At 35.2% G+C, this 24,711-nt stretch overlaps 3 protein-coding genes across 3 annotated transcripts; all 3 read right to left on the minus strand.

Annotated features, from left to right (window-relative positions):
* Positions 1–1,746: 1,746 nt before the first annotated feature.
* On the minus strand, positions 1,747–5,813 carry LOC144422843 (low affinity immunoglobulin epsilon Fc receptor-like). The gene is made up of 7 exons (XM_078112725.1): positions 5,756–5,813; positions 4,427–4,604; positions 4,208–4,306; positions 3,221–3,354; positions 2,854–3,013; positions 2,210–2,334; positions 1,747–1,878 (listed from the first exon to the last, which is right to left on the minus strand). Exons 1-7 carry the CDS (start codon positions 5,811–5,813, stop codon positions 1,856–1,858), a joined length of 777 nt encoding a protein of 258 aa, XP_077968851.1. The 3' UTR covers positions 1,747–1,855.
* Positions 5,814–11,437: 5,624 nt separating this feature from the next.
* Positions 11,438–15,009, minus strand: LOC120344442 (macrophage mannose receptor 1-like). The gene is made up of 7 exons (XM_078112376.1): positions 14,946–15,009; positions 13,935–14,112; positions 13,715–13,813; positions 13,412–13,545; positions 13,032–13,197; positions 12,383–12,507; positions 11,438–12,007 (listed from the first exon to the last, which is right to left on the minus strand). Exons 1-7 carry the CDS (start codon positions 15,001–15,003, stop codon positions 11,985–11,987), a joined length of 783 nt encoding a protein of 260 aa, XP_077968502.1. The 5' UTR covers positions 15,004–15,009; the 3' UTR covers positions 11,438–11,984.
* Positions 15,010–18,530: 3,521 nt separating this feature from the next.
* Positions 18,531–22,800, minus strand: LOC120344440 (uncharacterized). Its single transcript, XM_039413668.2, has 6 exons — positions 22,661–22,800; positions 22,156–22,214; positions 21,855–21,870; positions 21,603–21,653; positions 20,830–21,053; positions 18,531–20,356 (listed from the first exon to the last, which is right to left on the minus strand). Exons 1-6 carry the CDS (start codon positions 22,725–22,727, stop codon positions 20,159–20,161), a joined length of 615 nt encoding a protein of 204 aa, XP_039269602.2. The 5' UTR covers positions 22,728–22,800; the 3' UTR covers positions 18,531–20,158.
* Between the last annotated feature and the right edge of the window lie 1,911 nt (positions 22,801–24,711).

Consider the following 24,711-nt stretch of genomic DNA (forward strand, 5'->3'; position numbering starts at 1 on the left):
TTCAATCAATCAATCAAGTTTATTTTGGTCACTCTGGCATAAAACAAGACAACAACAAACGGACAAACAAAATGCAGAAGACCTGGAGGACGAACATACATTGAGAGCAAATTTAAAAAACGTACAAGTACGCGCCCGTCCATAAAAACAAAACAGTTAAAGAACATAATAAAATAAACATACACGATATAAAATCGGGCAATAACTTTTAAATGCAAAACAATGAAACCTTCAGCAGACTGTGCGAATCAGAAACAGAGAGAGAGAGAAAATATTTTTTTCGTCAAAACAGAAAACATGATTATACCATAACAAATAATAATAAAACAACACATAATGCAGTTTTCGGTATAGGACTGGGTGATAACGATACGACCGACCATATACGTTCATCTGAGTCAGTTACCATCCAGACGATGCATGAGTCGACTTCATGTCCAGTAAAATAGAAAACAATGAAACCTTTATCATTTGTTTGATTTTATCAAATATTTTATAGTCTCGTATGATGATTATGACGTCGAAATCAGCTTATAATTTTTTACATACGTTCGGAAAGTGCTTGTGATTCAAAAATGGTGGTCTTAAAGTATGTGAACCAAGGTGGCGGATACCGGAACGTATATATATATATATATATATAAACCAGTTTAGGGTTAGGTCATAAATTCAGATACAAATACTATGGGAGTTACTTGGCTAGTATCTGAACTCGTAACAGAACTAAAATAAAACAAATTGAAATGAAATTATGACCTAACCCTAACCTGGTACACATACTACGTTCCGGTGTCCGCCATATTGGTTCGCATACTTCGGGAGTACCCAAAATTTGTTTTTTGTAAAAACAGTCCGCCATGTATGGCGCGTGCAATTGGAATCGTTTTTTTTTTATTTACTTCAGGAACAGGGTAGTCGTAAAAAAGACACCGCATCTGTATGAATGATTTTTGATGATCACGGCACACATGAACATTGTATGTTACACCTGGTAAAGTACTTTTTGTAGTTGTATATTCAAGCATGACTCTAAACTTCCACTAAGCCTAAAAAACTTCATCTATTGTTCGTAACGTGGAATGTAAAATATAGCATGGATTCGGAGCATTCGAAAATGCGATAACAAAGTTGTGATTAATACTATATTATTTAGAACAAAAAATATTCGCAATTATTTCTGGGATTTAAGAAGATTGTTCGGCCTATTTCCGATGTGGATATTATGACACTGAGTTAATGTATTATTTGTCGCATTAGATTTTAAATACCATTCCTTTGCATTCTGCATCCATCTATCGATTTTATTAAAAGATTTTCAAAAATAGCAACTCTGATACAATAAAAAATTCAAATTCAAATTTGAATTTTTTAGTAATTTATTCAGTAACATTAAAACACAAAAAAATTAACCCACACATAATATTATTGCAATTCGCTTCAATAACTTAAACCAGTCTTAATTACGATAAGAATTAATAAAAACACCATAGCAGTATTCGTTAACTCAGGGGCCGGCAACCTTTTGTCTCTCGCGGGCCAAAATTAATGGTTGCAAATCTAGGCAGGTCGTATATATATTTAAAAAAAAATAAATTTAAAACAAGAACAATAACAATCTAATAACAAAACGATCCATAGACCATAGGTCTACTCCGTGTCCAATCTGCTCATCGAGCGTAGATTATAAAATTAAACCATAGTTGAAATTCGCCATTTTGTCGTTAAATTTTCAGTGAAGCATCGCGGGCCGGATTAATTTACTCCGTGTGTCTGATATGATCCAAGGGCCGTAGGTTCCCGACCCCTGATTTAAATGAATTAAAATATGTAACACAGAGTCTTTCTTTTTTCGATTTTATGCTTGCACGCTTTCTTCATCTGAAATAGAACAAGAAAGCAATGGTCAGATATATATATATATATACATATACAAATGTCAAGCGTCATGTAAAAGTGTTCCCATAAAAGATAAAACATACATTTGGGTAAACTATAGATTACAACTTAATTTAAAAGATTTTTAAAAAAATATTGAAAGATTCAACCCAACAGTGGCTTTATATTTGAGCATTGCAAATCTGTCTGATGATCTATTAGTTGTGCAGAAAAGCGACATTTTTCAACCGTCAACATCTTTACATACCTTGGGTACTTTACAATTGTTTCAAGACAACTGAGCCAGAAAACTTCGATAAACTAAACATATTACCGATTTCACAGATGAATCCGAAATTTTCTTCATTGCATTCATGAGTTTGCCATCGATTATAACTCATCACGGCACATCCGCTGTCAGATGATTCATCTTGAATCCAGAATTTTGTATTTTCGTCTCTGAAGGATACAAATTAATAATAGAAAGTACATCGAATAAGATGAATCAATGATCGTTGAAATATTTTGTGGAAATGTTCAGATAGAGATTGAGATACGCTTGCGACCGGCACAATTCTGATAAATATCAATTATTGGGTCCTCCCTAAGTATTTGAACCAAGATGGCGGACACCGGAACGTAGTAAGTGTACCAGATTGGGACTAGAACATAATTTTATTCATATTTTCCTTATTTTCGTTCTATTACGAGATGGTGGACTAGCCAAGTGACTCCCGTACTATTTGTACCTAAAACTATGGCCTAACCATAACCAGGTACACATACTACGTTCCGATGTCTCCCATCTTGGCTCACATACTACGGGAGTACCTATTATTAAATTCTCATGATTTGATATCAAATCGTGCGATAGTTAAAGCAGTAATAAAAGAATAACTCTTTCCCCAATTTTTCCTGCTTCAAATGATAAATCGTAAATGACCAAAACATCATATTCAGTTCTAGATATATTCTTACTTTGGTAGTAATTGTAAGATTTCTTCGTAACGTCCATTGTATGCTCGGGCTATTCTTGCTCCTCTGCTTTTGCATTCTTTTTGTGCATTGGCGAATGAAGTTACAATTGTGGAATATGGCGTCATACTGGAATCTGGCGACAACGATCTGGTGCTTATATCTATATATAACATGTTAATTATATATGTGTGTGTACCAAGCCTAAATAGGAGGACTTAATATATATTGATTATGAATAATTTCAGAATAAAACTCACAACTATCTTTATTCGATCAAAGCACTGATAATAACGATAATTATAGTAATATTTTACCAGCAATATGAATCAATTCAGCAACGCAAAATAAATTTTACAAAAATAATTACCTCTCTGGCAAACATATCCATAATGGTCACTACATGGATAGTCATGCCACACTCCGTCTGGATAGGCAGATTGAGACGCACCATATGTGGCACATTCCTCGTAAGTATTATCAAGTTGGGGTTGGGTCTCATCCCTGAATTTAGTTCGAAATCATAATGTTGACAAAACTTATTAAAATAAACAATCAATCCCAAAGTAGAGGCGTATTAAACAGAAACGTCTTAAATGAAGTTTTCTTTTTCACATTTTTCTCAGTAAAAATTATGATATTATGTACAAACAATTGCAGTATAGGAATAATTTCTAACAGGTTTTTAATGTATTTTTGAAAATTAGGGCAAAGAGGAAAATCTCAATAAATATTGTTGCAATTGATTTCATTCATTTATTATTTATCATTGAATTAGTCATTCGGCGCTCCAGAAGTTTGTGTACCATTATGGAGGTAACTAATTTTGTTTGCCTATTTTACATCAATTTGTGTAAAGAGACTGAAACCTATGGGCAGGTGGTATATTCACTTGGCTAACAAAGACAATCCCCAAACTTGTAATAGAACTAAAATAAGGAAAATCGGAATAAAATTATGGTCTAACCCTAATCTGTTACACACACTACCGGAGTACCAGTCATTCTGTACAAAAATATACATTGTTCCTCACCGCCAAATGCCACCTAACTTCCTGGCGTTTATTGGGGCGCAATTTTCAAATCTGCATTTGAATAATTTATTATTGATTCTGTCCTCTTATTGGCAAATTAATAATACACGAATATGGCATGTATATATATATATAGTACTACAACATTTCTGTAGTCGATTTTTATATGTATATATATACTAATTATTGCCAATGGTTGAAGCTCACTTATGCCCTAAAATAATCAAGTTGTATTTAAATTCAGACACTCAAACTCGTATCGCTAACTTTTATACCATGTTTTTTTATACCAAGTTTTATACCATGGTTAAACATACAACTCACCATTTTGTATAACCGTATCTGAAAGATGTTCCATCCAGCCAGTACAAAACTCCTTCTGATCGCATATCAGTGGCGCCAATCCAAACTCGTGGATAACCCCTGAAAGAAAGAAAATGGTAATGTTTAAAGCTGGAGAGATGAGTAGATTGTAGAAAATACCGTTTTTTTAATATGGTCATGTTAGAATAAGTATAGGAAGAAGACTAAACAACTCATTACCAATACTCGAGCATCCAATCCATTTGCTTCTGTGTATCTTCTTCGTTGACTTTAACCAGCCTTGATCCCGAGCCAAGTACTGAACAAGCTACAAGTGCTTCACAGAATGGTACAGAATCATCTCCATCATTGTAGTAACTTAGCTCGTATTTATCCATGTAAAGAGAATCAATTTTCCCTAAAATGAAGATGATTTTTAGTCCTTAATTTATATATTTAAATCCCGAATGGAATTTAAAAAAAACTTCCATTAAAGAATTGTATTCCAATTTGTATTTTGTATTGTACGGCATTTTTTGTCACTCTTCAGTTTTTCACCAGCCCTACCTCTCAAAGGCGCAGCCACCCCCGTTTGGAAAAAAATTTCTGATGCAAAATTTCTACTTTTCACTCAGAAACAACAGCGTCGCTTTGCGGTTAGCGCATCAAGGTTTCTCGGTAAAACGATATTATTCTGCGCATCATCATTTGACACAATCGCAATGAACACCGCCAGACTTTTTAACCATCTTTTAGATATGTTATCGTTTTAGTCGGCGCTGATACTGACGCTCTCTTCGTGATAGTTGAGATATTAAAAAAGAATTGCCAACTGTGGCAACATTGGATAAATGTATTTTAAAAATATATCATAAGAAAATTCTTCGACGTTTGAAAACAATCAATAGCGATTTTCCAATGCGCGGAAAATAAGAATGTGTAATGCTTGAAATAAGACGTGCTAAATATTCACCAAACGACGTGCGGCTAAAGGGAAGCGAGGTACACGCGACCGGAAATTTTATTTAACAGACTCTCGGTTTTCATTTTTTCGTTCTTTAAACGCCCTATGGCGTCGTGAATTGCACTTTTGACTCACTGTTTTAATTTCACCGTAACCCCACCGCTGAAAAAAAATTCTGGCTGACCTCCTAAAGTACCCCTTTTTGTTACTCATCGATCTTGATCGGTAAGTATGTTGATAGGTATTTGTCTGTTTGTTTGTTTGTCTGTTAGATACACGCGATATCTCACGAAAGCGAGGTTGAATCTGCTACAAATTTTTCATGTACATTCATCATATCTCGGACCAGAAACCTATTGGTTTTGGATGAATTATGTTATTTCGTATAATTAGCGAGTTAATAATTATTAGTGATGGGACACACGGTGGCACTATGGAGTAAGAGCGGATGAATCGAAACCGCAGTTTCTGTTTAGGGGGATCCCCTAACTTTCGATCAATAAGTCTTCGGTTTCCGACCGATATTCTCGTTTATGTATCAGACATGGATTTATGTTTATATTGCATTGTACATTGTTATACAGTAGATTCCAGTATTTACTTACGAGCTTCGCCGACGTACAGCATCGCAACCATCAATATGAATTGCTGAGTTATGCCCATAGTTGATATTAAGGTTGCAGAACGTCTGTAAAATATTATATAAAAAGTATGCAAAATTATTAACTTGCATCATTTAACAGAAAACATGCGGTATTTTTGGGGCTTCATTCAGCTTCATTCCAAGCAAGGCTTTGTGCGAGCATCTATTGATACGTGATGAATCTATTATGCCTTCAGCAAACTGGTGAGCATGAGGGATGAATGCAAATGCATTAACCTGTAACGCCAATATAGCTAGGTCCAATCCTATAGCTCAGTAGTTCTCAAACTTTTTTAGTCCCAGAGCCAAATTTCAAACCTCAAAGTTGAGAAGAGCCGCACACAAACAACGCAAGTTAAAATAGCAACAAAACTTGAGCACGTATTTAAAATACCAAGTCATCGTAACAACAAAACACGTAACAACTAGGACTGGGCAAAATATTCGAATAACGAATCGAATAATAAAATATTCGAAAGACATTTTACTATTCGATTATCCGGTATCACGTGATCTTTGCTTGGACACCGAACTCGCGCGTCTCAATCGTGAATTGTGCGAGATTTTCCCACGGCGCTAGCTACCAGAAAAAAGCGACAAATTTAAAATGTCGTTGTGTTTGCGTTATGGTGTTATATGCTTTTCTTTGCACTTAACGTATCGTTTCAATTCTATATTTTGCAAAAAAACGTACCGACTGTTTTGTAAACTTAGAAACGACAAACCAGAATAGGTAGCCTATATAAAATAAATCCCCCAGATTTTGAACTCCATTCATCAGCCATTTCTTGCATGACCCGAACATAAAATTGATAAAAATCAAATGTTAAATCATCGTTTCAACAACTGAGTAGAAGAGATTGCACAAAATCAGTATCGAATCACAGTAGCCTATCTAAAACCGAATGCATTTTTATTTCTAATTCCAGTACAAAATTTCGAAAGGTTAAAAAAGCGTAGCATTTTTTTTTCAGTACCGGTATCAGAATATGCATCGAAAGATACCCAATGAGGAATAACAGCCGGGCTTATATACCTTGTTTGTGCGCGCTTTAATAATTAGAAGAAAATTCCCATTATTACCAACAATACTATTGAAAAAGAATCTGCTCTAAAAACGGTTCAGCTTATCATAAGTTCCGCGAAATTTATTGTGGGCAGCCTTAGTGTGGACATTTCTCAGAAAACAACACGAGAGCAAACATTTGTAATTTCAATTCTAATGCCTACTAACGCAATTTCTATTTTGATCTTTGTTAGGAGCCCTTTAAGTTAGGACGAACTCAAAGTAAATATTTGTAACTGCTCGTCAACTGATAAAGTGGTGGTGGAGTTAGTATTAGAGCCGAACCTTCAAATATTGTTTTTCCGTCATCAACTTATCCATATATTTACATTGTACATCATTTATTCTACGCCTCTGATTTAGACCAAGGCTGCCCAACCCGGGGCCCGCCGAAGTGTTTTTTGCGGCCCACCCTATAAGTTTGTGAGCAGACTTTTTAAATTTTTACATACATTTTACTATACATAAGTATCTTTCGTGATTTTGGTGTAATTATTCCTGCCATCTATCTACGTTCAAATGACGTTTTCATTATTAGGTATGTGTCAAGTCTTGCACCCTGGTGGACATCAACGTCGTTTTTTTTCTTCTCGCAAAACTGTGCACTCTGTTCGACGAACTATAAAGATATTGTGCGCTCATTGGGAACAAACGCTGAGCGCAAATATAGGAATGAACTTGGAGCCTAAGTTTGCAAATTAATTTTATTCTGATTGCTTTCTTTCGTGTCGGCTTTGATCGTCTTTATCGCCAACTTAAAATAAGGAGTCAACAATATCTTGGGTACTGGTCGCCTGACTCGTTGTTTTTTATGTTTGTACTTTTGTTCATGTTATGTTCGCGATAAATAAGATTTTGAAAATGTTGTCACTGCGTATTCGTCAATAATTCTGATAAAATGGACATAATGGCATTGTTACTAATCAGTCACAAATCAGTATATATCGACTATTCGTTCAGAAATTTTCGTTATGTTACTTCATTAAATACTTGTATTGGTGTTTCAAATTTTACGAAACGGCCCACTAAAACTTGATATTGTCGCGACATTGACGCACATTATGCTCATTTAAACATTAATGCAGTATCGTAGCTACTGAAAGTGAATGAATAAAAACACTATAACGCAATTATACCACTCAACTTTGACGTGATGTGTGTGTTTCCTGCGTGGTCGCCAAACAACCGCAAGTGTGTTGTGTTATTATTGATTCTTTGATTCGGTCGCCCGAGAGTGTTATGTCCACGCCCCGTTTACCAGTTATTCGAATATTAAACCGCTATTCTAATATTCGAATAATTTGCCAGCCCCAACCAGTAACCAATTATTAATTTGATTGATTTCATGTTAATAAACTCGCCTTTTATGTATTATGTAATTACCTACGATTTTGAAAAAGACCGTCTACCTGACTTTCTGATATTTAACGAAATTAGGTGCAAGACATATCTCCCCCGAGAAATGTATATTCCCACTTGTGGGAGATGCTTGGAAACTGGACATACTTTCATTAATTGTGAGAAAGAGGCAGTATGCAGGTAGTGCAAAGAAACCGAACATCTACAAAGGAACTGTATTAAAAGAGCAACGGATAATCCGACTCCATCAAACCCCACCCAAGCATGAACCATACCCAGACAAAAGAAAATATGTCATTCTCGCCCCATAGAACAAGTTCCAATATAACTCGGCCAATTCAAAATAAAAAGCAATTACAAAACCATGAAATAAACTAAGATACGCCAGTGGATTCGCACAACAACAATTGTCACAGATAATGTTTTTATTCTGTGTGTTGAAAGAATCAGAATTCCATTCAGGCTTGAATACACTTGCTTCAAAACAATGAAGTATATGGATTGTAATTTGTGGGAGTTAAATAGCCTCGTCGTGAGCTGCCATGCGTGGCGTTGTTAATTAAGTAAGATTCTGATCCGCTCGATCCTCGTCAGTAGCCGTGGCTCGGTGGAAACGAGGAGACTTCAGATTTAACATTAGGCCAGATATCAGGGGTTCGAATCCCACCGAATTGTAGAGCAGGATCAGAAAGGGTAAAGGTGTAATATGTGGTAATAGAGTCCTGGAGAAGCCAGCAAAATACCAGCCGCCAAGGAAGGAAGAACCCAACCGAGCTGTAGAGCAGGATAAGGATGGTAATAGAGACCAGAAGGCCAGCCCCCCTGGAAAGAAGATAGGCCAGAGAGTCAGGGAAATAAAAGAGTGTGGAGATGATAAGAAATGGTAAAAAAAGGTAGTGGTGGCAGTAGAGAGAGACCTGGAGAGCCAGTAAAAGGCCAGTCACAAAGCAAATATAATACTCCAGAGCAATTTCAAGGAAACCTGGAGAGCCAGCAAAAGGCAAGTCGCAAAGGAAAGAGATGATAGGCCAAGGAATGTCATTAAAATGAGAAAAAAGTGTGGAGCGAGTCTATATGTAAGTAAAACAAATCTGCGAGAGTGAGCAGTCAGCAAGCTCCGCGGTTAAGCAGCTTGATAAAGACAAGCCGCTCAGCGAGTCTGCAAATGCAAGAAATCATGAGCAAGCTCGGCGGTTAAGCAGCAAAAATTGCCCATAGCCGTTGGTGTAATTTTTTAAGCAGCTTCCGTTTGTTTTCGATGTATTTTGGGGTTGTGTATAATAATTAAAATATGGGACATTTCATATCAGCACGATTTAAAGTGTTAATTGAAGTAAATGTAAAACCAACCGCCAATGTGCGAACTGAATATACGACATGGCGTATAAGTAGGGTTACCATATTTTTGTGACATCAAATCGGGACGCCTCAAAAGACAACGACCCCTTAGCTGTGATTTTGCAACTTCACATTTTTCAATTTTGCCCTACATTCCCACATTTTAAGCTGTCCCGGCTGTCTTTATTGACCATATTGTTATCAAAATTTCATGCGCATATTCTCTGTCCAAATATCGGGTTCAGTTCGAAAAATAGGAGGGAATTGACGTTAACGATACCGGTACAAATAATTCGAATTTTGCCTACATTTACATGCGATACGTCTGCCATCAATGGGAATCAGTGGGAAACGAAGGCATTCACCTTCAGTAAGTAGGCTAGCGCTGAGCTACACCGAAACAACAGTAACGAGAACATGTTTGTGTATTACGCTGTAAAAGCGGGACTTTTGGCTGACTTATCGGGACGGCGAGACAAAACGCTGAAAAGCGGGACGTATGGTAAGCCTACGTATAACTGTCGAAAAAATCTTTCTAAGAACGATAACGTTAACAAACCTTTCAACTGATTTGCCACACGCGGACATTTCCAACCCCCTTACCTTTGCACCTGCGTACTTTTGCACACCCGTACATCTACAAATATTACCGTATTTACACATACACACCCTCAAACTTTCATGGGTTGACAAATGACACCTAGGAATCTTTCTACCCATGTATACCACTTATAATCATGGATTTCTCGATTATGTGCATGAAAACTCGAAGGCACGATACTATATAACATTTTTTAATTGATGTGTTAGTTCGATTCCGTGTCAAGATTTCTCTCGCATCAATGATACTTTTCCGCTCGCAGACAATTCCAAAGCTGTTTTTTGAAGACTTTGCTGCTCGCGAACACAGGCAAGTTGCGAAAAGAAGTAGCTCACATGGCGCTTCTATTTTCACAGACCTCAAGAGAAAACGACATACTGATCTACAAGAACCACGAATATTGTAAGCGAACTAATCAGATTTCACATGCTGTTCATTGGTGTTGCCGCTACTTCAATAAATTCCAGTGTAAATCGACTGTTGTTAAGATCGTTGAAAAAATAATAAAGAGAACTAGGATATCACAGCAGCATCAGCACCCAAAAAAACATCGATAAAATATATTCAAGGTGAAATATTAAACGTTAGACCAACAAATGTACTTGCCAAACAAATCGACCTTTGAGGCACTTATACAAAAAGTCGGGCGACAGAAAAATTGTTCTCAAACGAATTCGTCAAGTGCTATCTTTATGTTATGCCCTGCTACGTTGTGTACTTATATTATAACTGGCTAATATTAACTGCACTGATAGACTGATTTAAGATTCAGTTTGTTGTATTGCAGAAACTTGTATTTGTTATTCAAAACATTACACAGATTATATTGAATACAGAAGCACACACGACGCTAGCTGAACATAGAAAACTAATGATCAACTCTAGGACGATCATTGACCCTAAGTGAGAGTTGCCATACATTACACTTTAATATTTCGAACGAATACTTGGATATCATATTGCATGACGTTTTCCCAAAAGATAGTTATCAGAATATTGCAATTGGATACCAATCACTATTTGCACATTTAAAATGTGACACATATCTTTTGTGATGGTACATGCGATGTGGTGCCCGACATTTTCTCCGTATGGTTTACAATTTACTATAAAGTTGGAAGCACCCTATCCTCCCTGCGTATATTTTATTACGCGACAAAAGTCATGCGTACTACAGATGATGGAAGTGTTAAAATCATTTTGCCCAAATGCTAACAAGGCCGAATTGTTGATTTTTAAAATAGCAAATCTGAGACAATAAAACCCAAATTTGAATTTTCTAGTAATTTATTCAGTAACATTGAAAACACGAAAAAAATTAACACAACCTAATATTAGTATAATTTGCTACAATAACTTGAATCACGTAACAGAATAATATTAAGCGTCACTATATACATTTACGACACGATAACTTTTGTTGGCACCACAAGCAGTCCTAATTACAATAAGAATTATTAAAAACACCACATTACGTTAACCCAGGGATCGGCAACCTTTTGTCTCTTGCGGGCCAAAACTAAGGGTTGCGAATCTAGGAGGGCCGCATATATTTTTTTTGTGAAAGTTAAAAACAAGAACAATAAGAATCTAATAACAAAACGATCCATAGGTCCACTTTGTGTCCAATAATATGCTTGTCGAGCGTAGATTATAAAATTAAATTATATTTAAAATTCGCAGCCACCGTTTTGTCGCTAAATTCCAGTGAAGCATTTTGGGTCGGATTAATTTACTCCGCGTGCCGGATATAGCCCGAAGGCAGTAGGTTGCCGACCCCTGCTTCAAAAGAATTAATATATGTAACACAAAGTCCCTTTTTTCGATTTATTCTTGTACGCTTTCCTCATCTGAAACATAACAAGAAAGCAATGGTCAACTACTTGTATGCATGTACAAATAAAAGTGTTTCCATGAAATAAAAGAAAACAACATACAAAAAACAATTTGAGGTAAAATATCGATTCCAACCCAATATCGAAAGAAGTTATTGAAAAAAAGCACATCTTTGAGCACTGATAATTTGTCTATTAGCCTATTAGTTGCCGAGAAAAGCAACTTTTTCCAACCATCAACAGCTTAACAACAATAATTTAGCAAAAAAACTTTATCTCATTTGGTGTCCAAAAAATTCGATAAAATTCAGGTTGTTTAAATAACTTAGGTATATTAAAAATGTTTCGAGACGACTGAGCCAGAAAACTTCAATAAATTGAAAATATTACCGGTTTCACAGATGTATCCAAATTTGCCTTTATTGCATTCATGTGTTTGCCATCGATTGTGACTCATCACGGCACATCCGCTGTCAGATGATTCGTCTTGAATCCAGACTTTTGTGTTGTTGTACCTGAATTCATTATTTGAATGCATCATCCGTTTTATAGCAATTTATGGTGTTTAAGTAAAAAATGTTTTTGGAATTAGGTCCTATAGTTTTTCAACTCATCATCGTCATATTGGACCAGTGGCCAGGACTGAATTGAACACTTCCCCTCCACACTCATAGAAAAAAAGATTCTCCTTTATAAGAGGAACATGTCAGACTGATTACGTGAAATTGTTATATTTTGTTTCATACAATAATACAGGGCGTCCCATAAAAACAGAACCAGACAATGTTTCTTTTACGAAACTGAAATATTCGTAACACTTTAACTTCTGTTTATGTGCGACTGTAATTAGGAGTTTCAGTAATCCAAGACGCTCTGCACAAAAGTTATGCTCTTATTAGAATAAGTTCCAAAATACATCGGTTCTGTTTTTATTCAACATGTGTGTTAGCAAATTCTAAATAAGTTGTCGAATTTTATTTGAGGAAAGACCTCTTTGTGCTGAGTTTCTTAATCCATTTTTAACTTTTGATTAGCTTACTTAGGCAATATTTGCCGAATTTTTTCATAACGTTCTTGGTCTCCTCTCACAATCTTGGCTCCTTGGCTTTCGCATTCTTTTTGCGCATCCGCAAAAGATGTGGGGTTGTTTGAATAGAACAATTGGATTACTGGATCAGTTGACAACGATCTTGTGCTGCTGATATCTAAAACTCGAATTGTATGTTTTTGAAAATAATTTGCTTGTCTAAATAATTTAATCTTTATAGTTTATAGAAACATTCTTGTTGTGCATATTTTATCTCCCAACTTTTTATTTGGCATTTTTCACACATACGAAATTCTAATCTAGGAAATTTATCAATATCAAATGATTTAAACTTGAAATAAAATTATATACAACCATATCAAAATATTGACCTCTTTGGCAAATATATCCAAACTTTAAATCACACGAAAAGTCATGCCACATTCCATCTGTATCATCTCTGGGATCTGTACCTGATGCTACACATTGTTCGGTAGTTCGGTCGGTATTCGGCTGGTTATCACCCCTAAATAAAATAATGAAACTCCACATAAACATAATATATAACATATCATATCGAAAATTTGTTTATTACATTAGATGTGAGCTAATGACTTTTACAGTATTATATACAATCAGTTATCATCTATTTACAGCTTTTTATGCTACGTATTGCAAATAAGGACACGACTCACCAATTTGTATAACCGTATCTCAAAGATGTGCCATCCAACCAGTACCAAACTCCTTCTGATCGCATATCAGTGGCGCCGATCCAAACTCGTGGATAACTCCTGAAAGAAATAATACTGGTTATGTTTAAAGCAGCTGGAGAGATGAGTAGTAGAAGTTACCGTGTTTATTTTTTGTTTGTTAAATCTTATAGTATAAGCAGAATAATGAACAACGTATTACCAATACTCGAGCATCCAATTCATTTGTGTCTGGGTATCTTCCTCGTTGACTTTAACAAGCCTTGATCCTGAGCCAAGTTCCGAACAAGCTACAAGTGCTTCACAAAATGATACAGAATCATCTCCATCATTGTAGTAGCTTAGCTCGTATTTATCCGTTCGGATTGAATCAATTTTACCTGAAATAAAGTGTATACCTAGTTCATAAGCTTGATATTAAAAAGAACAAAGGTAATTTTCAAAAAATAATTCATTAAAGATTTGAATTCCAATTTGTATTTTGTATTATCTGGCATTTTTCGTCATCCCTAGTTTTTCATCAGCCCTACCTCTCAAAGGCGCAACCATCCCCGTTTGAAAAAAAAAATTATACAAAATTTCTTACTCAATTTTTTACTCAAAAACAACAGCGTCGTTTTACGGTTAGCTCATCAAGGTTTCGCAGTAAAACGATATTATTTTGCGCATTATCATTTGACGCAATCGCAATGAACATCGCCAGATTTTTTAATCGTCTTTTAGATATGTTATTGTTTTAGTCGGCGCTGATACTGACGCTCATTTTCGTGATAATTGAGATATTAAAAAAGAATTGTCAACTGTGGCAACATTGGATAAATGTATCTTAAAAATATATCATATCAAAATAGCTATTCTTCGGCGTTTGAAAACCATCAATAGCGATTGTCGAATCCGCGGAAAATAAGAATGTGTAATGCTTGAAAAAAGACGTGCTATTAACCAAACGACGTGTGGCAAAAGGCGAACTAGACGCAACCCGAAAATTTATTCAACAAAATTTCGGTTTTCATTTTTTTGTCCTTTAAACGCCTTATGGCGCCGTGAATTGAACTTTTGGCTCACTTTAATAATTTTACCGTAGCCCCACCAAAACGCTCCTGAGTACTCCTTATTGTCTATCTATCATGTTTATGTATATATTTATAAACAAGAATTTATAAATATATTGCATTGTACATTGTTTCTACAATAGATTTCTTTATTTACTCACGAGCTTCGCCGACGTACAGCATCGCAGCCATCAATATGATCTGTTGAATCTTGCCCATAGTTAATATAAAGGTTGCAGAACGTCTGTAAAATATTATATAAAAAGTATGCAAAATTATTAACTCGCATCATTTAACAGAAAACATGCGGTATTTTTGGTCTTCATTCAGCTTCATTCCAAGCAAGGCTTTGTGCGAGCTCCTATTGATACGTGATGAATCTATTATGCCTTCAGCAAACTGGCAAGCATGACGGATGAACGCAAATACATTAGCCTGCGACACCAACATAGCTAGGTACACGCCCTAACTACTGGCTCATCTACCCACAGAAATCAGTTTTTGCAAATGTACTCTTGTCGTTTTACCCACCAAGTAAGAGAGTTTGCGCACATTTAGTATCGACCCCGCAGTATCAGAAACCGAATGCATTTTTATTCCTAATTTCAGTACAAAATTTCGAGATGTCAAAATCGAGCATTTTTCTTCAGTTCCAGAATATGTATTGGAAGATAACCGATGCGGGATAACAGCCGGGCTTATATACCCTGTTTGTGCGTGCTCAATAATACGGATATAACCAACATGACTATTGATCGACTCTAAAAATGGTTCGGCTTATCTCAAATTCCGCAAAATTTAGTGCTTTAGTGTGGACATTCCTGATAAAACAGCATAAGAGCAAACATTTGCAATTCCCATTCCAATGCCTACTGACGTAAATTATATTTTAATCGTTGTCAGAACGTACCTTCAAATATTGTTTTTCCGTCATCAACTTTTCCATATATTTACATTTGCTATTTGCTGTACATCATTTATTCTAGTCATATTTGGTCTTAATTTCCTACAAATTTAAATGAACCTAGAATGCTTCGAATTTTGGATATGAAGTGTTTCAATTGAGACAATACTTATTCCTAGCAAAAAAAATAAAAAAACTTGATGTACTGTCTCTTGATTTAAGATACTTCTAAGTCTTACGAATAAATTTGCTGTTCGTGTAATCTCAGCAAAAATGAAATGCAGCCCCATTCAAAAACTTTGGGCACCTCTTCTTTAAACAAACCTTAATTACATAACGCCATCTTGTACAGGTATGTCTCCAGTTCAGTGAGAATGATCCGCAAAATTCTCGCTAGTGCGACTTCCTTTATTCTCTCTTTTTTTTCCGTCCTTCCATAAAATTTGGTTGGTTGGTTGACAGGAGGAAAATGTGCATTTTTAAATCAAAGTCATCAAAATCAAAGCGATACTACCCAACGATAATAAATCAAAACAGCGGACGCGGAACTAACCGCCATCCCTTTCAAACGTTGTTAAATGTAGACGAGTATCAGTAATTAATTGGAATCGATGACTTTGCATAATTGCTATAACTTTTGTATTTTCCCTTCTTTTTTAAAGTTAAGGGATAAAATATTTTATTTTCTATTTTATTATTTATTTATCACTATAAAAATATCTACCTAAAAGGCCGTATAGTTTACGGATATTTTGTGAAAAATATTTTTATTATAAATCTTGAAAACTGAGACATCCAAGATATTACGTGACAAATTAAATATACAAGGTATGAAAAGCACATAATCTATGCTCTGTATACATATGCTACTTTATAACCCTGTCAATAATAAATTTAATTTGCCCGAACACAATTGCATAGTATTCTCAAATTTCTTCTTATTTACATATAAAAATTTTATTTGTTTCAACAAAAAATAAACTTATATATAACCTAAGCGTGCAACACGATTGTTATGCTTTTCTCTGACGATTTTGATAATCAATCTTTGTGATTTATATTCGCAACGTTATCTTTTTGCATTTTTTATAAAAAAAAAAGTTAAAAAATAAAGCTAATTTGTGTATTTTAGGCACAATGGTAAATTGAAAAATCTAAATATTAAAGCAGGGGTCGGCAACCCCTGGCAACCTGTCATTGGCGGGCCGCACATATTTTTAGAAAGTTGAAAAACCGAACGGATGGTACTTCTTATATTAAAAATCAAGCAGTGATACATCTCTCAAATAGAATAAAGATTTATTTCCTTATTGCATCCCATTAAATTCCATTTGAATATTTTCAGCGCCATTGAACCCTCTGCACTTAGCATCAACTTTTCTGCGTTTTGTTGCCATTTGCTTAATTATAATTATGAAATATATAAGTGTTAGGAAATAATATAATTTAGTCTAAAGAATATATTCGTCAAAACGAATGTTTTGTTACTATAATTTAGTGAAGCGTCGCGGACCGGATTATAGTGCTCCGCGGGCCGTAGGTTACCGACCCCTGTATTAAAGTATCAGTTCATTTTTTTACATTTTTAACATGCATATACATTGAAGCGATGGGTAAATATGTCTTGGAATGATAAAATTCAAAAACAGACATCGGCGCATTACAGGGTCTGTGCAGAACGCCTCCCGCTTGGTATAATTTCTGTAGTCTTCCTTATTAACTTTATGGTTTGGTTATGTGTTGATATTGGCAGATTATAGTAAACAAACTTATGTTTATTCATCGCATTAAATTGATAGCAAACCGGGATCAATCAGGTATATGAAAACACAAAACTGTGTTGCATTCTGTCGAGTTTATAAAACTTTTTTGACTCGGCTTTATGAATATAATGAAAAAAAAGTTTCCATGTTATTATAATATTTATTCAATTCGAAAGATATAGACATAATGGTATACTATAGTCCCACATATAGCTGTCTCTAAAATGACTATACCCAACAAGTCGTCTTAGATTGATTGTTGATGAATATTTATTTAATTTAATTTTGGTTGAATTTATTTTGAAATCTTAGTAAACTTGGTTTTGCATTTCCTATTAATGCATATCTAGAATTTAACAAATTAGAATGTTTATTGTAGCGCTGTCCAACGTAATAATAACAGAGTATGTATTTTTAATGAGTAATTGATAGAATAGGTTGCTAAAACACCATTGAACAGTTTTTTTTTGGTAGCATCGACGAAACGAAACATAGTTGGAAAATAAATTACAATACACTGAATGGTACTGAAATTGGCAGCGTGTGCGACTCCTCACAATATATAATAAACTCATGTAAATATCCGACCAGGAAAGTAGACAAATAAATTATTATTTTTTACTAATGCTACGTTCGCAGCTGATATACAAATAAAAGTATGGCCTAACCCTAACCTGGTACACAAACTACGTTCCGGCGTCCGCCATCTTTGTTCGCATACTACGGGCCTTTTTTTTACTAATGCTACGTTCACGGCTGTGTATTCTTCTGAAATGATCAATTTATATTAAATTCACGTTATTTTAGGAATGTGTTGTGCTCTGGCTCTGACTTTGCCCATAAAGGTTTGCGATAACTGATTCACTGGTTACGAACATTGACAAATAAAGCACAATTGATCGGAACAATACTTATTATCATGTAAGGGTAACTGGGTGTCCATAAAATCCCTTTACAATTTCAATTTTGTTAGGAAGTCAGTTCTCAATATATCTTAACATGGTTTGTTGTTTTTTAATCAGTAATTGTTCAAGTATCCTTACTTCATTTATCACTGTGAGGGCCAAAACAATATATGGTATCGATAAATTCCCTTTGCAATTTTAAAACATTTTAGGCCTCCATAGACACCCAACATACAGATATCATATTGGATGAGAATCTATTCATTTTATTTGCTTAACAAGAAGCTTCCATGGACAAGTCTACAGAAATGGATAATTTATTTGGTTTATAATGATATAATATGAGTAAGCAATAATGAGTAGAAGCGAGATTAATTTATTATAACAAACATAATTGCGAGTCCTTTAATTTTTCTACTAATTTATCGATGAATAAAATATAAAACAAAAATGCACGAATAAAAATATCTGTAATATAACCCTCATATTTAGGTAACTTTGTCTTCTCTTATGATCGGTTTGATTTTTATGCACAGTCAGATGTAACAGAAGCAACTCTGACAAAGGCGTAGCCAGTAATTTTCAAATATGGGAGGTAGGGGGTGTTCAGGGTCTATACAACGTTTCAAGCTACGAAAAATTGCTATGTATGATACAGGAAAAATGCTTTTTTTTGCGGATTCTGACGAGCAAATCGACACCACAGGTCCTTGAACTCTGTCATATATGTCACATAGATAACTGATCTCTTTTAAGGGTAATATGAGGCTAAATTACGCACAGAGCCGATTTATACAATAAGAGGTTTTAGAGACTATAGGGCAGGGGTCGGCAACCTACCGCCCGCGGGCCTGATCCGGGCCGCGACGCTTCACTGAAATATAGTAACAAATTATAGCTGTTTTGTCGATTATATTCTTTACGCAAAAAAGAATTTACGTGTAGACTAAATTATATTATACCGTAACAAGTATATACCGTAATTCACATTCACTCGTTTAATGGGCCTATAATTTAATTATAATTTAGACAAATGACAACAAAACGCAGAAAAGTTGAAGTGCAAATGGTTTAATGGCGCAAAAATATTCAAATGGTCAGTCTTCGCTCGCTGCTTAAAATTTAACTTTTGATCTGTGTGATAAAATGTGATTCATTGGTCATTCATTCGATTTTTAACATTCTAAAAATATGTGCGGCCCACCAATGACTTGCAACCTTTAATTTTGGCCCGCGAGCGACAAAAGGTTGCCGACCCCTGCTATAGGGCTACTCAACTATTTTTATCAAAGATCCGCCACAATACCTCAAAATGACGGGAATGCGTATTTTTAGAAAATATATTTCACAATACGACCAAACATATTTCAGCGCTTCTAACTTTTAGGTTAACGAGTCAACAGCTTTTTTTAAAGCTATTTATAATAATGACGTCATGTGGGATTGGCTATGTTCTGGAACATGAAAAGAATAATAGTTTAAAATTGATTGTCGAGGTCCCCAAGCCTGGGGTTTCAACCTGTCTTGGTTGAGGATATTTTCGCTCGTGGGTACACAGGTCATTGAAGAGAATATCAGGTTTGAAATATGTATAAATAATATATAATATTGACTTCGCCACACGTTCAATAATTAATTTCAGATGTTCGGCTATAAAATTATCAATAATGCAAGGAACAGTAAAATCGACACAATCAATATCGGGATAAACTTAACAATTTGGGTTACAATAAAATTTAAGTCATTAAATTGTTTGTTATATCGAGCAATCCATAAACTATCAACCCAAGTATTGATCGGGTCTACACTTCACACATGACACCATATGTGGTCGCGGATGGTTTATTATTAGACATTCCCTGATACAAACGGCCAGACCCTTCTCTGGCTGCAACTACAACATTGGTGAGCGATACATCGGGTGACGGGTTGGTGGGGTACGACCACACTTCCGCTGGAAGAGAATGTGATTTTCCGTCGGACAAGAGAAGCTGATTGTTCTGCAACAATTGAATATAGACGATTTTAAAATATGCTACAGATATGGTAATGTAATAACTTTGTAATAAAAGTAGTAGTCATTATTAAGTGAGGCGCACCAATTACCTATTATAAACTACATGAAATGGGAGAACCCAATTATCACTCAAAATACCAGAAATTCTATATTCTCGAATATTTGAAAAATATTCGAACGGAACTGGGTTGCTTGGTTGTGACGTCACAATATAGTTTAATAACAATTATATATTTAAAATTAATTATTCAATCCATTTATAAAACATGAGTCATTGTTGACGTGCCCACTGTTTGTAAATTTCAGCCAATTAAACGAACTGCTTGGCGGAAAGTCTGACCAAACTCTGCGGTGTTTTAGTTTGCTGTTATCTTAATTAAACAGTCCGTTGATAAATCATAAGATATTGTTAACTTGCCAAATACTCGGATTCCAGCTTTGATACCTCAAACTGACCTTATATTCCATCCCAGTCCAAATGCTAACAAATTTACGCCTAGCAGTGACCAGTGAACTCAGATACGAAAGCGACACATTGAAATGCTGGAAGTCGTAAATGTTCGAAGGTTCTCCGTTGTTCATTGATTTGCAAATTGATTCTGCATGGGTAAACGTGACGTTCAGTGTGTCATATACAACCACTCGGTAGCATTTCGAATTGTATGTGATGTTACATTTATCTAAAAACAATACCAATGCGGCCAATGACTATTTGGTACTCCCGAAGTATGTGAACAAAGATGGTGGATCCCGGCACGCAGTACGTGTACCAGGTTAGGGTTAGGCCATAATTTCATTCCACTTTCCCTTTTTTAGTTCCATTACAAGTTCGGGGACTAGCCAAATGACTCCCGTAGTATTTGTACCTGAAATTATGGCCTAGCCCTAACCTGGTACACATACTACGTCCCGGTGTCCGCCATCTTGGTTCACATATTTCGGGAGTACCCAATGTTTTATATTAGAAAAACGATCAACGACCGGGCTTTCAGAAAATGATATCATCGAATCTGGTGTGTTCATTTGATAAAATCTTTGACAAAATATTTATTTAATAATTCCAGTTAAATAAAGGCGATACAACGAAATAATCGCTTTTTCAATCCCGTTTTTAAATCTTTTTTAATTCACAGCTGTATTTAAAGCAACACCGCATGGGGGCATTAACACTTCGACCGGCGTGACAATTCTATATCAAACTACAAAATCCCAAAACAGAAAAAACTCACCCTGAATTTGTTTCTTCTCGTCAAGATTCTTTTGAATTAATCTGAAGATATCTGTAACATAGTTTGAATCCAAATTCATACACTTACTTCAACCACTTATTACATATTTCAAAACAGTTAAACAAGTGGGCCAAGTATGGAACGTGTGTGCTACGCTACACATTTGAAACACCGGAAATTTCGTCATTTGTTGACGCCCACGGTAATATTCAGCATGAAAACAGAGTATATCATGAAATATGGCAAACTTACCGGACCCATCATTTTTCTGTGAAATAAAAATAAAATGGAAATGATTAGTAAAATGATTATAACACGTATAAAAATGTGTGTTAGAGGGAGGAGATTTAATTAATGATCACGATGGTCCGGTGGTTGAAACAATATCGGCGTTTCAAGATGAATTTTTCAGTTTTAATCCCATGCCAACCCTTCGTATTAGGTGTAAAAACCTGCAAAGATTCGGGTACTTCCAGAAATATTAGTTTTTATGAATACTTGTTTTATATTGAAGGTCCATAGAAGCCTGATAAAATACTAACGTTAAATTTACCTTACAATCTCCAACTTGAACGAGTTTTCCGTTCACAATCTTAGTAATGCAGACTCCATCTAACAAGTATAAAATGTAGTAAATCTCAAGCTCGATGAAAAGGGGACATGCCAAAATATTGAGGAGGATAAAAATTTCAATTTCAAAATTGTACCAATATTCTAACATTCCAAGTACTGCAAGTCAAAGACGAAAAGAGACAAAATATGGGGCTCCCGAAGTATGCGAACCAAGATGGCGGACATCGGAATGTAATATGTGTACTAGGTTAGGGTTAGGCCATAATTTTAGGTATAAATACTACGGGAGGCTCTTGGCTAGTCTTCGAACTGATAATAGGACTAAAATAAGGAAAATTGGAAAAAAATTATCGCCTAACCCTAACCTGTTACCCATGTTACGTTCCGATGTCCGCCATCTTGGTTCGCATACTTCGGGAGCACCCAAAATATTGTCTGCAATCCAGTATTGCAAAATTTAACAAGTAACTGTTAGCAAATCTTACCGGGTAACTTTTCCGCAAACAATCCACAGATGAGAGTGATAAAGAAAATTACTTCGACAAAATCCATTTTCGCTTTTTGATAGGTTTGATAACACAACTAAATGCTTAGCTACAAATAAATATTTTCAATTAAATATCTGTAAACACATAAAAAAGTTACTATAGGTTTGGCCCTATCATTATTAGTTGTCTGTGAGTTTTAAAAATTCCTTGACTGACTTCACTTATTGATAATTCAATTTATTTGGCTCAACTAACGTAACAAGGACCCCGGGTAAATAAAGTTACTCACCAGATGAGGTGACAATAGTTCACTGAAGATCAAAAAGTTGGTAAAGTGAACGAATATTTAGCGTTAAACTTTTGATGTCGACTCACGTGGCTCTAAAGCGACTTTACGCGACCATGGAAACAGCCAAGATGAAGTAGATTCCAATAATTGAAGGTTCTCAGAAAAGCAAATTTATTAATACAGATCAAACCAGAGAAGTTCGTTCGAAGATTTTGTTTTGGAACGAGGTCGAGAATTTCGAATTAGAAGATACCGAAAGCTTAAACACTATTTTATGAACAAGCAAGGGATTATAAAAGATTATTCCAGATTGGGGAAATATAGCCTATACACGTGAGATAGAATGCGAATTAAAAAAGTTAGGATTCATTTTTCATGATTTTATTTTTCGCAAAGAATGAACTAAGTAAAATTAATAATTTCATGCAGACAATTGACAACAAATAGTAAATCTTTGCTGATAGTTTATTATCACTAACCGTGTGCGATACATTTTAACATAGTGAGCAAGGAAAAGAAGCATCTTCTCTAAATAATAGAGAGGTATTGCACTTGCCCACAATTTTTGTAAATAGCCGTCAGCCGATACCATTATCTGCGCTTCCAACAAATTCCCAGTCGCGAGGACTTTTATTTAATTATATGCTTCCCATCCCCTTCAATCTATACCTCAAAACGTAAATTAGTAAACCCATTTTCGGAACAGAAACCAATCTTAACTCATAAACTAAATTTCTGCAGTTTATAGAAATCTCCATGAAGGTTTGACTTTTCGTCTATCGTCCACCAGGTACCTGCCCTGTATCTAAAAATAGATCAATGAAACAACGGCCAAACACGCAGCACCTAAACTTGATTCATCCAGTTACGGTAACGCAGTTTCAGGAAATTTAAATTATGGTTTAAATTTTGTTGCACGTCATTTCCCTGTGTTATACCTATTATGTTAAAAACGCACCCATATCACGTAGCAATTGAACTTGATTCACGCATCACAATAGTTCACATCAAGTTAGACGCGTGTTCAATATTCTATTTCACGTAATTTCTCTCGTATCATAGCACATGTGAAGACAATTTTGGTTATCATTACATTATTTGTTTCACATAATTTCCTATATATATAAAATATCCATAAATAATCTGCCAGATTAATAAATATATGCAGGTCATTGTGTGTAGAGTTCATGCATACGAAAAGTCAAACCCAATGACACAATTTCACCATTATAAGCGTTTTTTATACTCAGTGGCCCAATTACCCAAAACACTATGTTAAATTCTTAAAAAACTTTATAAACAGTTATCAGATTCACTCTCAAAGCTTTCGTGGGCAAGCCTAGCAATTCAATTTGTTGATTATACGGTCAATAGTATCATAATCAGGGTTGCCATAACGTCCTTATTTCTAAGATTTGTCCTTATTTTGAAGGTCTTTATTTTAGAAAATATTTATGTCCTTATGTCTGAAAAACGTCCTTATTTTGACATGTACCTTCATTTTTTTCCTTTTTTATGGATAGAGTTTCTAATACCAGGCACTTAGATTGGTCGATTCGAATGATTAATTTGCTAGAAATGATATTGTACAAATGTACAACCTCATTGATTGCTACGCGCATTCATTACGTAATAAAGGCAAATTAATCGACACAATGACAAAACAATAGCCTACCGGCGAAAATCAATTCGTGTAACTTGAATCAAAATACAACTTAAGTGAGATGGAACCAACGACTAACAGATTGTTTCTAAGAAA

The sequence above is a fragment of the Styela clava genome, chromosome 5 (assembly GCF_964204865.1).
Source record: "Styela clava chromosome 5, kaStyClav1.hap1.2, whole genome shotgun sequence".
Classification (NCBI taxonomy): domain Eukaryota; kingdom Metazoa; phylum Chordata; class Ascidiacea; order Stolidobranchia; family Styelidae; genus Styela; species Styela clava.

Bases quoted from the DNA above. Each gene is read 5' to 3' on its own strand.
- LOC144422843 (XM_078112725.1), bottom strand. From the start codon at position 5,813: ATGGGCATAACTCAGCAATTCATATTGATGGTTGCGATGCTGTACGTC. The intron at 4,307-4,426 runs GTAATGAGTTGT...TCTTTCTTTCAG, and splicing joins GATTGGATGCTCGAGTATTG to GGGTTATCCACGAGTTTGGA. The intron at 2,335-2,853 runs GTAAGAATATAT...TGTATCCTTCAG, and splicing joins ATCTTACAATTACTACCAAA to AGACGAAAATACAAAATTCT.
- LOC120344442 (XM_078112376.1), bottom strand. From the start codon at position 15,003: ATGGGCAAGATTCAACAGATCATATTGATGGCTGCGATGCTGTACGTC. The intron at 14,113-14,945 runs GTGAGTAAATAA...ACTTTATTTCAG, and splicing joins GCTGTACGTCGGCGAAGCTC to GTAAAATTGATTCAATCCGA. The intron at 12,508-13,031 runs GTAAGCTAATCA...TAATGAATTCAG, and splicing joins ATTCGGCAAATATTGCCTAA to GTACAACAACACAAAAGTCT.
- LOC120344440 (XM_039413668.2), bottom strand. From the start codon at position 22,727: ATGGATTTTGTCGAAGTAATTTTCTTTATCACTCTCATCTGTGGATTG. The intron at 22,215-22,660 runs GTAAGATTTGCT...TATACTTGTTAG, and splicing joins GTTTGCGGAAAAGTTACCCG to ATGGAGTCTGCATTACTAAG. The intron at 21,054-21,602 runs GTGAGTTTTTTC...TATTGTTTTTAG, and splicing joins CGAGAAGAAACAAATTCAGG to ATAAATGTAACATCACATAC.